The following is a 16,447-nucleotide window of genomic DNA, read 5'->3' as shown; positions in this document are numbered from 1 at the left end:
TTTCAAAACACAAATACTTGCCGGACATTATAAATCATAAACACATGCATTTAAAGGCAAATGTCATCATCATCATCATCATCATCGTTTAACGTCCGCTTTCCATGCTAGCATGGGTTGGACGATTTGACTGAGGACTGGTGAAACCGGATGGCAACACCAGGCTCCAGTCTGATTTGGCAGAGTTTCTACAGCTGGATGCCCTTCCTAACGCCAACCACTCAGAGAGTGTAGTGGGTGCTTTTACGTGTCACCCGCACGAAAACGGCCACGCTCGAAATGGTGTCTTTTATGTGCCACCCGCACAAGCCAGTCCAGGGGCACTGGCAACGATCTCGCTCGAAAATCCTACAGGAGCCAGTCAGGCGGTACTGGCAACGGCCACGCTCAAAATGGTGCATCTCATGTGCCACCCGCACAAGAACCAGTCCAGGGGCACTGGCAACGATCTTACTTGGCTTGCCGGGTCTTCTCACGCACAGCCCATTTCCAAAGGTCTCGGTCCATAGTCATCGCCTCGGTGAGGCCCAATGTACGAAGGTCTTGCCTCACCACCTCAGCCCAGGTCTTCCTGGGCCTACCTCTTCCACGGGTTCCCTCAACTGTTAGGGTGTGGCACTTTTTCACGCAGCTATCCTCCTCCATTCTCACCACATGTCCATACCAGCGCAATCGTCTCTCTTACAATAATATGCACCCACTACACTCTCTGAGTGGTTGGCGTTAGGAAGGGCATCCAGCTGTAGAAACTCTGCCAAATTAGATTGGAGCCTGGTGTTGCCATCCGGTTTCACCAGTCCTCAGTCAAATCGTCCAACCGATGCTAGCATGGAAAGCGGATGTTAAACGATGATGATGATGAATGTTATTTTTCTTCAGACTTAATCTCTCTATTTTTTTTCTATCATTTTCACTGTTCTAGTCATTGTAGCCACTGCCATTGTTCTCGTCATTGTACTTATTATCAGTGTCATCATTAGCTTTATCATCATCATTATAGTTTTTATGTCTTTTCGTCAATGCCAGCATGAGTTGGAAGACTCTTGGACTGTCTTGTCTCTTTTTGCGGTCCCTTGTAATCTAGTTCACACAGCAACTGAGAAAAAAGTTATTTTTATTTTGACATCTTTTAAAAGCTGGATGCCCCCCCCCCCCCACACACATATTGCCAATCACTTTAGAACATGGACGAGCAGATTTTTATTACCATGTTTTTTCCAACATACAAATCAAACTTTGCAGACCAAAATTTACAACCGCTGAAAAAGATAGGTTGACTTATACAGATAGATGACTTTGGAGGACCAAAAAGTCATGTGAAATGCTGTAGGATTTGGAAAGAGAGTGATGATGTTTGAATATTTACGCTAAAATAGTATATAATACTATGTTGACTGGTATGCCTGAAAATACAGCATGTCATCAGAATCAGAGGGGTCGTCTCAAGGAGTAAAGAAATTCATCTACACTGTGTCAGTTTGTATTTAGAGTTATTGTTCTCCTTAGATGCTTTGAGGCATTTATTGTTGAGTTTGTTTAGTCTCATAATATATTTCTTCATGTATATAAAAAAAACATATTTTGTCTGAGATTGAACCCTCCTCCCCTCCTCATCCTCCTCATCACCATCATCATCATCTTTTAACATTCATGTTCCATGCCGGCATGGGTTAGACAAGATCTGATAAGTGTGTGTGAATGTAGGTATAAGATTGTAAGGTCATTAGTTTGGTATCTGGCAGTGTGTTGTGTTCTCGAGCAAGACGCTTTATTTCACTTTAGTGCTCCAGTCCACTCAGTTGGCAAAAAATTGAGTTGTACCTGTATTTCAAAAGGCCAGCTTTGTCACATTCTATGTCACACTGAATCTTCCTGAGAACTATATTAAGGGCATGTGTGTCTATGGAGTGCTCAGCCCCTTGCATGTTAATTTCACAAGCAGGCTGTTCAGTCGACCGAATCAACTGGAATACTCGTTGCCATAACTGATGGAGTGCCAGTTATGTATATGTGTGTATGTGCCTGTCTAAATTGACATACAATATGTAATTGTTTAGCTCACTTTGTTTCTAAATCCTCTTGTGCTGTCAGTACAATGGGCAATGAGCCTTCTCCAAACAACCTGATTTTTTAGCTCAGTGATTCTCAACCAGGGCCCATATAGTCCCTGAGGGTTCATATAAGATATTTTTGGGAGTCCATGTAATAAAATAGTAAACTGGGGATTCACAATACTATTTTTTTTCGCTTGAGATGTATTGGTATGTATTGCGAAAAACAGCTAGGTTTCTTACTCTAACATTTTACATAGTTGAACCTACACAAGTTAATTTGTGAAAAACAAAATAGGAATTTTGAAAGAAGTTTCCATAAAAATAATTTTTAAAACATTGAATGGGGGTCCACTAAAATAAAATAGTAATCAAAGGGGTCCATAGATTTAAAAAAATGGTTGAGAACCCCTGCAAACACTATAGAATATAAACAATGGCTGCATAGCAGCAGCATGAAACCTACGGTTATAACAGAGTAATAATTCAGGTTCATCATCTTCATAGATATCCAAAGCTGCCACCAAACTAACCTGCAAAACAAAAAAGGAAATATATATTTTGTTACTTGTCTGGCAGTAAATAAATTTGAAATCTGAGATTGAGAGTTGGGACTATGACAGTTTAACCATTGAGGGAACAGGGCAGGGCAAACTCTAAACTCTTTCAACAGTATCTTGACATAGTTATATACATACTAAGGAAATACAACACATAAAGCTCTTTCTAATCATGAACTACAAACATACAGCTAAAAATGTCATAGTCTCCTTAAAATTTTCAATGAATTATATTATATTGTTTCATACATATGTATGTATGTATGTGTGTGTGTGCATACATTTGTGTGTGTGTGTGTGTGTGTGTGTGTGTGTGTGTGTCCGTCCTTGTTTCTACATTGTAAGTACACATCACTATCATACAAGTGGTGTCATTTCTAGTCTTCCTTGAAATCATCTAAAAACATGCCAGGACAATGGGAAACTGTTACTTTACTATATATATATATATATATATATATATATATATATATATATATATCTGTGTGTGTGTGTGTGTGTGTGTGTAGCACCCACTCACGTGGATGGGTGCTACACGAGAATGCTGAGGATGGCTCTGAATATTAAGCTGTATACACTGATGATGAAGACCTCAGAGCTGTATGAGAGCCTTCCAATAGTTAACTTGAAAATGACACAGAGGAGACTGAGGTTAGCTGGACATGCTCACTGTCATTCAGAGTTGATACCGCACTCAGTGCTCCTGTGGGATCCCCTACAAGGACACACTAGAAGAGGGAGACCGAGGATGACATATGTTAATGCCCTAAGGGCAGACACTGGTCTCTGAGAGACACAGGACATGACAGTGATGATGAGAGACAATGACGGCTGGAGAGAACTTGTCCATGGATCTCGGGAATTTTACCAGCACTTGATATATATATATATATATATATATATATATATATATATATATATATATATATATATATATATATATATATGTATATATATATATGTATAAATTGTGGAGTTTGTAAAATTGTGCATAGATAAATAGATATATTTTTGCAGTTTTACATATTCCAATATTACAAGTACTTTTATTTTTTATAACAATCTTCAGGTTAATGTTTATGTAGTAGCATTAACAAACAGCTAATGTGTTTCTCAATTGATATACATACATATATGATGAGCTTCTGCAGTTTCCATCAACCAATTTCACTCATGAGGTGTTTGTCGGTCAGCCCAAGGCTACATAGAAAATATTTACTGAAGATGCTGTGCAGCAGGACTGAACCTTAGTCTACATGATTATGAAGTGAACTTCTTCATCACACAACGATAATACAAAATTGCTGAAACAAGTAAACGAATACATCATTAATTATCAATACTTACTCTATTGCCTTCAACATGGTAAAGTGGATGACAATCTCCAGTCTTTTCATTGATCACAGAAAACTGATTTTTGTAACCAACACATATGTAGTTATCATCTTTACCATCCACTAATGTCAGAATGGTGGGGACTTCAGCAGTATGTATTTCCTACAAACAGAAACAGTATATACATCATTATCATCATCATCATCATAATCATCACCATTGTCATCCTTTAATGTCTGCTTTCCATGTTGGCATGGGTTGGATGGTTTGACCAGAGCTGGTAAGCTGGAGAGCTGCATCAAGTTCCAGCCTGATTTTGGTTTGGTTTCTAACTCCAACTGCCCTTTCGTAACTCAAACCACTTTACTGTGTGTGCTGGGTGCTTTTCAACATGGCATGGGTGCTTTTATGTGACACCAGCACAGGACTCTTGTAGGCCATTCATATTAATCAAGGGAATGTGCCTTTAAGACTTCAGTGGAGGACAAGTCTTCTTGAGTACAGCAATACACTAGGTATTGCGATCCTTTGTCATGTTGTTGGAAAGGTTCTAAAACTGGTTTAACAGGGAACCAAAGGCAATGTGCTGATTTGGTTATCTGAGAGTTTAATGCTTGCTCATTCTATGGTGTTTATCAACCATATCTACAATTCTATATTTCTGAGATGAGAAATTCATATTATGTACTCTGTTTACAGTAGCTGGAGTGGTGGTGCCCTCACCGATTGTTGTTTTCACTAAATGCCCTTAAGATAAGGACACCAGTTTGACTAATGTAAACAGTATACATAATAGAAATTCCTCATTGCAGGAATATGGAATTGTATCATCTTACCAGGGCTTTATTCTCGTTTTTTGCAGCAGCTGCTGGCTGGAAGAGGCCTCAATGCAGGCCCCACACCAGATAGCTGGATGTAATGAAGGAAGATCACCAGAGGTTTAACCTCACTTTGGAGGATGCAGAGGAGCTAGCACGGGACCATCAGTGATGGAGAGCACTGGTAGACCTGGTCAGCTCTACACTTGATGATGTTTCTGGGACCACTAACCTGGGATGACCCCAGCCCCCATCAAGCAAGAGCATTAAGCAAGTAAAGCAAGCAATTATCCAATCAGTACAGAGCTGGCATGACGTTAATGGAGGTTGATAAACCTTAAAAATTCACTCTGCCACTGCCTACAGGCATACTACAATGGATAAAGACATTGGTTAATGCAGTGCAGTTACCTAGAGGTTCTAAGTTCAACCCCAGGAAAGGCACCAAGGAGAATCACAAGACACCTGAAGAAGGCTGGAGCTGGAGCATATAACAGCCGAAACAGTAAAAGTAACAATGAAGATGAAGACACCAGTTTGACTAGTGTGAATAGTGTACATAACATATCAAGGAAAACCAAATGTTGATTTAGAAAAAATGGTGGGGATGAAGTGTCTGGATATCCTGACATTTATTCTCTTGTACCTTGAGGGTACATCCTGATGACTCATCACCCTGATCTTTCATTCTGCAGCTGGAGTAGCCATGTATCCCTCATGCTTCTCAACACCTGGCATAAGCCACCTCCCTTAATATTACACTTCCTCAATCAAGGAGCTAGTTTGTTTTGCAAGTGACTTGGTGACTTTACTGGTGTTGATGACATGAATAAACACTCAGTACACTCTGTAAAAGTGGTTGGCATTAAGAAGGGCATCTGGCTGTAGAAGCCATGTTGAAACAGACATTGGAACTAGATACTGTCTGCAGACCTGTTGGATCCTGTTCAACCATGCATCTCATGCCAGCATGGAATATGGATGCTAGATGATGATGATGATGATAATGAAGATAGTAATGATGATGATGATGATGATGGTGGTAATGATAATGATGATGGTGGTGGTGGTGGTGGTGGTGGTGATGATGATGATGCTTACGAAACACATTTAGTGAATGAATACATGATGGAAAACTTCTAATATAACTTTTAATTTGTAAGAGGAAAATTTTAAAAAGTGTATAATGCAATATAATAATCAATAATTACAGTAATAAGAGCAAGCCCCACCACCTTATCCACAACAACAACAACAACAACAAATATTACCTGAACAAAACTAAATCTATCAACAGGCTCGAATTCAATTTTGGGGCACCAGCTAGTAAATGTTACGAGATGTTTCCAAGAGTAGAGCACTATTTTCCTGGAGACTGCAACTGCTAGCCGTAAAGGATATTCACATTGTCGACTAATGGCATATAAGTGGCAACCTGTAAATGTAAAAGGGTGACAAAGTTGAACCAACATCAAAACACACACACACACACTCGCGCGCACGCCTGCACACACACACACACACACACACATCAGTCTTGACAAGAGAAATTCAACAGGTGAACTTTTAGTGAAGGTAACTGCAGGCAGTGATGATGGCTGCTGCCTGGCCTAAGCTGGGCAGCACAATTATTTTTTGCGATTATATTAGGGAGTGCTGAAAAGTTCCTGGATTTAAGGGTGTCTTGAAAAGCCTGGTTGGAGGCCTAAAACATTCTGAGAGCTTTTACAGGACTTAGAAAAAAACTGAAAGACTGCTGTAATAAGTGTGTGAATCTAAGAAGGAAATGTGTTGAATAAAATCATAATTAAATAATCCTTCTGTATTTTATTTTACCCAAAGCCAGGAACTTTTCAGCTGGTTTTGGGACTGGTAAAGCTTTATGGCTGAAACTCAAGAATCTGGTTTTAGGACCACTACTGCTTTGTGGCATTTCATAAAAATCTTATCTTTCTAGGTTTTTCAACCTAAGAACCCAACGCAAGCTAAACGGTAGGTGTTCAGGGATTCAGTGTCCAATGAGTAAATATTACACACGTAGCTTATATAACAACAGAAATAATGATTTAAAATTCTGGCACAAGGCCAGTAAGCAAAGGGGAAAAGGGTTTATCAATTACATTGACCCTCAGTACTTGACTGTTACTTTATGCTATTGATCCCAAAAAGATGAAAAGACAAATTTGACTTAGGAAGGATTTGAGCCCAGAATGTAAAGAGTCAGATGAAATGCTGCTAAGCGTTTTGTCTGAAGCACTAACGATTCTGCCAGCCCATCACGTTATAAGGAAATTTATAAAAGAAGTTTAATAATGATGTATGTATGTATGTATGTATGTATGCATTATTTCCTTACTGCCCACAAGGGGCTAAACACAGAGGGGACAAACAAGGACAGACACATGGATTAAGTCGATTATATTGAACCCAGTGTGTAACTGGTACTTATTTAATCAACCTCGAAAGGATGAAAAGCAGTCGACCTTGGCGGAATTTGAACTCAGAACGTAGTGGCAGACGAAATACCGCTAAGCATTTCGCCCGGTGTGCTAACGTTTCTGCCAGCTTGCCACTTTAAATGCATGTATGTATGTTTGTATATATGTATGTATGTATGTATGTATGTATGTATGTATGTATGTATGTTTGTATGTATGTATTTATGTATGATTGTATGTATGTATGTATGCATGCATGCATGTATGTATGTATGTATGTATGTAGGTATGCATGTATGTATTATGTATGTATGTGTGTGTGAGTGTGTGTGTGTGTGTGTGTGTGTGTGTACGTATGTATTTCTTTAACTTCTTTTATGATTCAACTCTAAAGGCTCATAAGGCTTGGAGCTTATCCAGATTTTCAAAGCACTTACACTGAGAGTACAAGTCTCCCTCTTGAATGAGACCACAGGTACTCATTTTCAGCTGAGTACACTGGAACAACATAAAATAAAGTACCCTATTTAAAGGATATAGCACACTGCTTGCTCCAAGAATCAAACCCATAACTTAACAGCCTAACTATTAGGCCATGCGCATTCACTCCAAATATTCAATGTATAAATTAATTAATTAATTATGTGCTGCAATATTGAACAAATGAAATACCTGATATTTACCTTTTGTACCTTCAAGTCGATTGTCCTTGCAGTCAGATTTAGATTTTACGACAAACTCATTTTCCACACCTTCAAAGTCACTTAACCTAAATACATAAACTTTACCATCTTTTCCTAAAATATAAAGAAAGTATGAACAAATGTATTATATATATATATATATATAGATATGTGTGTGTGTGTGGTTTCTAAAACATCAAGAACGCATTAAAAAAAAGAACATAGCAAGATATTTTATTCATTTCTTATCCACATATATACATATTTATGTGTGAATGTGTGTATGTGTGTGTGTATAATATAATATAATATAATATAATATAATATAACATATATATATGTATATAATACACACACACACACACACACACAGACACACACAGACACACACACACACAGACACACACGCACACACACACACACACATATATATATATATACAGAATCATACACACACATATAGTAAAATGAGGCATGGGAGGATGATGAAGGAACATACAGAAAACAGGAAAAAACACACAGAGGATACAGCCATTCCTCATTTCACTCCTCATCTGTTATTGATAAAAAAAAAATCATTACAGTTTTGACACCTTATCTCTAATATTGTCCAATTTGGTAGTGTCAACATCAGAAGCTGGTGGGTTATAAATGCAGGAGCATGAAGAACAAATTGAGACAAGTATGAACAAAAAAAAAAAAAAAGAAAATGGTGTCTCTAGACCGAACTGTAAAAAGGAGAAGTTATTAGGAGAATGAGAAAATATAATAAAATAAAAAAAGCAAGGACAGTATTGAAAAAATAAACATATAATAAATGATACAAGTGTTTTTATTACACAGAAAGCCTTTTGGCTATTTGACAAAATCAAGACAAAACACGCAAAAGAATATAGTCATATATATATATATATATATATGTACGTATAAGCAGACACACACACATACATACACATATACACATGCTCTCTCTCTCTCTCTCTCTTTTACTCTTTTACTTGTTTCAGTCATTTGACTGCAGCCATGCTGGGGCACTGCCTTTAGTTGAGCAAATCGATCCCATGACTTATTCTTTGTAAGCCTAGTACTTATTCTATCGGTCTCTTTTTGCCGAATCGCTAAGTTACGGGGACGTAAACACACCACCATTGGTTGTCAAGTGATGTTGGGGGAGGGGGGGACAAACACAGACACACAAACATATATACGCACATATACATATATACATATATACGACAGGCTTCTTTCAGTTTCCGTCTACCAAATCCACTCACAAGGCTTTGGTTGGCCCAAGGCTATAGTAGAAGACACTTGCTCAAGGTGCCACGTAGTGGGACTGAACCCAGAACCATGTGGTTGGTAAGCAAGCTACTTACCACACAGCCACTCCTGCACCTATATGCATATGTATATATATATATACAGGCTTGTCCTTTCAGGTTGGTGCCACATAAAAAGCTCCCAGCACACTCTCTGTTAAGTGGTTGGCATTAAAAAAACCATCCATCCATTGAAACCATGCCACAACAGACAATTGGAGTCTGGACAGCTCCCTGATAACCAGCTCCGTATCAAACCATCTAACCCATGCCAGCATGGCAAGTGGACGTTAAATGATGATGATGATGATGATATGTCTCTTACATAGCTAATGCACTGTGCCTGCTTTTCTCTTTCTCACCTACTCCTGTAACCTACCCAATATCATGTGATTTCTCTTGTCCTCCTGTCTACTGCATCACCATTAATATTCTGCTACTCTGCACTGTCAGTCATCTCCTACTTCCTCCCTTCCCTCACCTAACTCTTGTATTGTTGGTGTTTGCTTACCTCCACTTCCTCCCCCATTCCCCATCTCTCACCCACCACTGTCCTGCAACCTCCATCCACCCACTTCTGGCCCCTCTGTCCCACCCATTCCTACCTGCATTGTACCTTGAAGATCTACCCTGACTCCTCACCACAACTATTTTTATTGCTTTCCAGCTCTGCTCAATTACTCCTACCCTCTCTTCTAAAATGTAAGTAGTCATGTAGCTACCTTACAGCATGAAACCTGTTCTACTGTGGCACTGTTTGCCATACTTTTCCTCATCTCCTAGCATATAACGTATCCCACTGGGGCTCATAGTCTTGCAAGCTGAAAGGCAACCTTGCTGCCTTACTTGACTTCCATATCCATTTGATGTATATAAAAAAATAATCCTATTCTATTTTTTATTATCAAATATTACTAGGAATTGTAAAAGAAACAAAGAAGAAATTAACGTGTCTTGTGTATTGTAGATGTTTAAGCAATTTATGGCACATAAATTTTAACAACAAATATAAGTGTGTATTCACAGCCAATCTTTCTGACTCTTCAATGTATGTGGCTACTTTTACAGCCATGCACATTTCTGAAGATGAACATAAAGACACAGACAGAATGGCGCGTGCGCACGCACACGCACACACACACACACACACACACACACACACACACACCAGAAAGGAGAAAGCTGATTTGAAGACTACAGATCCAAGCCATCACTGGAACTGTAAAAATTTGTAAAACTTACCAGAAGTTTATTATTTAAGTATATATGAGTATGTCTAGATAAGTATATGCATGAAAAGACATACACAAAACAAAACATACAAATCTGCATGTATACATACATGCATACAAAAAAATTCTGTTGATGTTGTTGAAATTGCAAGGAAGGGGCCATGGTTCTAGGTTAGAAACCAACTCCTTCTCTATTGGCAAGAAATCTTGAAATAAAACTGAATAATGGCACACACACATACACATATATTCAGGGTGCGGTGAATAAACTGTTGTCTAAATTACGCAAAAATGAAAATAACACTGACATCTCATTTTAACAGATATATTTATCAAAATAACATTAAAATATTTTGAAATACTAAAGGGTAAATTTATTCAATAAAATCGCCATTGGCTTCAACCACAGCCTCCAGACAATTTTGGAATTTCCTGCAACTCTTTTAGCTGGTCTCCTTGCTTAAGTTGGTGAATGCTGCCATAATTCTTGCCTTCAGTTCATCTTTGGTGTTACAAGGAGTTTTGCTGATCTCTCACTCAACTGTGCCCCACACATAATAATCAAGTTGGTTGCAGTCTGGTGAGTCAAGTAGCCAAATGTTAGGGGTGATGTGGTCGCAGAAATTGTCTGACAGCCATGACTGGGTTCTCCTGCTTATGTGGCATGATGCAGAGTCCTGTTGCCAGATATAGGGTCTTCCAGCAGCCACTCTCTTGACCCAGAGCAGCACTACCTCCTCCAGGCACTTGTAGGCCTCAGTGTTGAGTTTGAGGCCATGTAGGAAGATGAATGGAGGCATAACGTCACCATCACTAGTGATTACTCTAAACACCATGATGTTGACTGGATGTTTGATTTTTATCACTTTCAGTATGTATCCTCATATTGCACTGTCCTCAGATTGACACCCACACCCTCTGAAATGTTCGTATTGGAGTTTCTGGTGTGAATGCCAAGCAGTACAGCATGTCGTTTCCAAATTTCTGACAGAATGAATTGCGTAATGATGTTGTTTTTCTCACAGACAGTGCCCAACTGATCCTACTATACTGTGTAGTTGACAAAATTAAGAACAAAAAATATGCATGCACAAAATTAAAAGTATAAAATGGTGACAATTTACCCATTGCACCCTGTATATATAGATATTAATAGTAATGGTATGACAACAAAAGAATGAATGAGACCTCAATATTATGTAAATAGAGGAATTTATCTGTAATATGATATGTGACAATTATTTGGTTGCCATAATAAACCTACAAGTTTTGGGCGGAAACCTGCTCTGGCATCTTGTCAGTTATCAAGGCAATAAAAAAAAAAGGAAAAAATTGGGGGTTGGTGCATAATTATTGTGGCTTTTTTGCAACAAAAACAATAACAATATTTAACAAAAAAAATCTTTAAATGATGGTCTGACCATCTGCCAAACAAATGGGAAGCAGTAATTGAAGTAAGATGGTGAATATGCACCGGAATAATCATTTAAAGATATTTTTGTTACATGTTATTGTTTTTGTTGAATAAAATTTGTTGAAAAAAAACTGCAATAATTATGCACCAACCCAATATATATATATATGTGTATATATATATATATATCTATCTCTCCCGCTTTGAGTGTGTGTGTGTGTGTGTGTATGTGTGTGTGTGTGTGTGTGTGTGTGTGTGTGTGTAAACAACATACACACATACATGTAATGTCAAAACCTAAACACCAGTGGTATAACAAAGAACACGTGTATAAATGTAGTATATTTATCACTAACCTTTGTCAGCTCTTATTAACAGCAGCCCATGTTGTTCAATGATGTTGATTTGTTTTGCACTGATGCTTTTATCAAGGACAAGCCTTGGTGAAACTCCCTCTGGAAAAATACATTATAATGATGTACTTTATTAATTAATTGGGAAATAGCAAGTTCAACAGATTGTTATTTTAAATAAATAGAAAAGTGAAAAAGAAAAAAAAAACTCCAAAGACAGATATATTCTACTTCTGTTAAAATATAGAAATAGTGATAAATTTCCATCCATCCATCCTCTCTGTCACTATTCCTTGGAGAATCATGGAGGTAGAGTCTTCAGTCACCTTTTTCATAGGGATTCCATCAGAAGCAACTGTCATTAGACTTTTTGCTGATATTCTCAAGCATAACCAACTGAGATTATAAAGGCATAGTAAAGTTAGCTTCTTGAGTCATGTCGACTCATAAGGGCCGGTTTCCTGCTTTTCATGGCATATAAATTCCCCACCTGGACAGGACACCGGTTCATCACAGGATTACTTGTTTTTGCCAGCTAAGTGGACAGGAGGAATGTGAAATGAAGTGTTTTGCTCAAGAACACAATACGTAGCCCGGTCCAGGAATCGAAACCACAATCTTATGATCATGAGTTCAACACCCTACTCACTAATCCACATGCCTCCACAACTGAAACTTTAGATATTATCCAACTGTTTTGCTCTTGGTTTATCCCTAGTTGTATGTATGTATGTAATTGTGTGTGTGTACATGTGTGCATGTGTGCATGTATGTATGTATGTATGTATTCTTGTATGTCCTTTTGACAAGTCTTGTTTTTAGTTCTGCTAGGTTTCTAAGAACCCTCCTCCCCAGACAAGCCTAGTGGTGTTGCCAGTTTAGTTGTGTCTGGCATGCTAGAAGACAGCTTGGAGTGAGGCACCCCCTTAGCTTTTGCTAAAGCTTGTCTCTAGGAATAGATCACTCTGATAAAAAACCAGAAATGCAGGAAATGGCATTGAACATTTTAAGGATCTTTTGCTTGCCCTTGAGATCATGGTGCTCCCACATACCTGAGCCTGTGACCCATACTGGAACTGAATATCATGCCCTGACTTGTCTCTGGGTCATGTCACTTGGTTGGAGAGGGTCTGTGAGGTACTGTGTAAACCTTATTGAACCTAAAATTTTAGGCTTGCAATCATTGGTGAGGTGACTATCTGATGCCAAATCAAGTTGGAGGGCACCACTGCAAGCATGGAAGATGCAGACATGAACGTCAAGGAAGTTGACTGCTGGTACAATAACCTCATGCTAGGGCATTACTGGCATTTTGTATGGGCAATGGTCAGTGATGGTCTTCCTTGGTCAAGACTGAAGAGTGTGTAAATTACATGGATATTTTTTTATGGTATTTAATAATCCTTTCTATAAGCACAAAGCCTGAGATTTTGGGGGATGGGATTAGTTGATTACACCAACCCCAGTGCTCAATGTTAACTCAGAACATAGAGCTGCAAGTAATGCCACAAAGCATTTTGTCTGGCGTGCTAATGATTCTGCCTGTTCTCTATCTTATATACTGTATTTAATAATGATTACATTAAAAAACAAGCAAAAAAGCCTCTTAAATTAGCACATACCTTCCAGCACCATTAAACCAATTTCGGTGGCAACAATTAGTTTGTCCCCTGAAATATAAGTTAAAATATAATAAATTCCATAAATGTGAATCAATACTTCTTTCTTTTTTAAAATGGGATATAAATTTTATTAATGGAAAAAGAAGACACTCCGTGTTTTAGCTGCATTCCAACTGGAATGCAAATAAAACTGGTTGAGTTCCAAAAGAAATATGAGAAAAAAAAATGTAAAGTGAGAGTATTCTGTCAGAAATTTTCATTACATTGACAAAATTGTCTCAATAAAAATAAAGGATAGTTTAATCAAAAAGGAAAGAAAAAAAAACACCCTCCTCACCACAAAAAATAATACAAAATGAAACTATTTAAATATTAAATATTTTCCCTTGAGCGAAAGAATGATAATTATTGAATTTGAAATGTTTTTGGCTTAAGTTGAAGAGTAATTTGTGTAGAGTCAAAATTCATTGAAGAAGGCTATAATGGATATGAATAATTATGGTCATTAATCATTGATTAAAGTAAGTAGGCAAGTAGTGTTTATAAACTTTTAGATTTAACACAAGCTTTATTGATATTTAAAAAACAAAGCAAAAGAAAGAATAAAACAAAAAGAATATGATGGTGGCAGTGTGGTAAGAAGCTTGCTTCCCAACCACATGGTTCTGGGTTCAGTCCCACTGTGTGGCACCTTGGGCAAGTGTCTTCTACTATAGCCTCAGGCCAACCAAAGCCTTGTAAGTGGATTTGGTAGATGGAAATTGAAAGAAGTCCATTGTATACACACACACACACACACATACACACATATATATATATATATATATACTCTTGACTTTTTTACTTGTTTCAGTCATTTGACTGTGGCCATGCTGGAGCACCGCCTTTAGTCAAGCAAATCGACCCCAGGACTTATTCTTTGTAAGCTTAGTACTTATTCTAGCGGTCTCTTTGCTGAACCGCTAAGTTATGGGGGACGTAAACACACCAGCATCGGTTGTCAAGCAATGTTGGGGGGAGAGGGGACAAACACAGACACACAAACATATACACACACATATACATATACATATATATATATATATATATATATATATATATATATATATATATATATGACAGGCTTCTTTCAGTTTCTGTCAACCAAATCCACTCACAAGGCTTTGGTCGGCCCGAGGCTATAGTAGAAGACACTTGCCCAAGGTGCCACGCAGTGGGACTGAACTCGGAACCATGTGGCTCGTAAGCAAGCTACTTACCACACAGCCACTCCTACGCCTATGTATGTATATTTTTATGTCTGAGTGTGTCTGTGTCTGTGTTTGTCTTCCCCACCATTGCTTGACAGCCAATGTTGGTGTGTTTATGACCCCATAACATAGTAGTTCAGCAAAAGAAACTGATAACCTAAGTACTAGGCTTACAAAGAATAAGTCCAGGGGTCAATTTCTTTGACTAGACCAGCATGGCCACAGTCAAATGACTGAAACACGTAAAAGAGTAATGCTAATTTTTCTTCATTGAGAGAATTTTGATTAGTGATTGCTACTGACAATGATGATTGGTCGATTTACCAATCATGTAAGATTTGAACATTGGTTGAGTCCTATGTTGTGATTGGTTGAGTATGGCACGGGATTTGGATTGAAGGTCCAATCACGTTGCGTGTAATACATTCTCAAACAACTAATCTATATCTGTTCTGGAGTCTATTTTTCTCCATAAATTGGTGCAACAATTTGTCTGAATGTCCACTTTTCTATGTTTGCATTGGTCAGATGAAATTCGTTGAGATGAAATTTCAATGGCCAGATGCCTTTGCTCTTGCCAACCCTCATCTGTTTCCAAGCAAGCTAATATTCTCCATAATCAGGCATGTTTTCATGGAAGATTGGGAATGAAGGATTCACCACTTGCATGATGGTGACATTGGCTTACAACTACCATGTGATGTCAAGGCACAGAGACAATAACACACACACACACACACACATGATGGGCTTGTAAACAAGTGAATGTTGGCAACAGGAAGGGTTTCTGGTCATAAAAAAATCTGCTTCCATAAATTCTGTCTGACCATGCAAGCATGGAAAAGTATACATTAAAACAATAATGATGATATTGATGATGATGATGATGGTGATGATGATGATGAAATTGAGGGCTCATAAAACAATGACGCAATTCTTAGTATTAAAAGAAATTTGACAAAATGTCTTACAAAAATTCAAATCTCTTGACATATTGAATTGTTAAAAAGAAAAAGAAAAAAATGGAAGCAGTTGTAACTTACCCCATGAATCAGCACAAGTAATATGGTGAGGGAATTCACTGTAGTAGATTTGTGGTTCCCATGGCTACAGAGGGAGAACAACAAAAACACAGTATTAGTAAAAAAAACCCCAACAAAAACAAAATACAAACGGCTGTGTGGTAAGTAGCTTGCTTACCAACCACCTGGTTCTGGGTTCAGTAGTCTGAGGCATGGTAGTCTGAGGCACAAGTCCGGGCAAGGTTGTTTATGGAAGACCAACAGTTGCCCATGCATACCAGCCTCCCACTCTCCACACCACAGATGTTATCCAAAGGAAAAGCAAAGGCCGATACAGCTTGGCACCAGTG

General features: G+C 38.1%; 1 protein-coding gene across 26 annotated transcripts in view; it reads right to left on the bottom strand.

Moving 5' to 3' along the window:
• LOC106884224 (GTPase-activating Rap/Ran-GAP domain-like protein 3) overlaps window positions 1-16,447 on the bottom strand; it is a 1,447,782-nt gene that overhangs the window by 44,717 nt on the left and 1,386,618 nt on the right. For all 26 annotated transcript variants that reach the window (XM_089343952.1, XM_089343984.1, XM_089343968.1 and 23 more), the window contains 7 exons: window positions 16,119-16,182; window positions 13,826-13,873; window positions 12,207-12,305; window positions 7,886-7,999; window positions 6,036-6,199; window positions 3,959-4,108; window positions 2,518-2,584 (listed from right to left, as the gene is read on the bottom strand). In XM_089343952.1, coding sequence (XP_089200078.1) covers window positions 2,518-2,584; window positions 3,959-4,108; window positions 6,036-6,199; window positions 7,886-7,999; window positions 12,207-12,305; window positions 13,826-13,873; window positions 16,119-16,182 — 706 coding nt within the window. The remainder of the gene's footprint in view (window positions 1-2,517; window positions 2,585-3,958; window positions 4,109-6,035; window positions 6,200-7,885; window positions 8,000-12,206; window positions 12,306-13,825; window positions 13,874-16,118; window positions 16,183-16,447) is intronic.

The sequence above is a fragment of the Octopus bimaculoides genome, chromosome 2 (genome assembly GCF_046866305.1).
Source record: "Octopus bimaculoides isolate indiv1 chromosome 2, ASM4686630v1, whole genome shotgun sequence".
NCBI classification, from domain to species: domain Eukaryota; kingdom Metazoa; phylum Mollusca; class Cephalopoda; order Octopoda; family Octopodidae; genus Octopus; species Octopus bimaculoides.
Note: the sequence above shows the minus strand (reverse complement) of the source record. Positions and strands in the feature narration are given on the sequence as shown.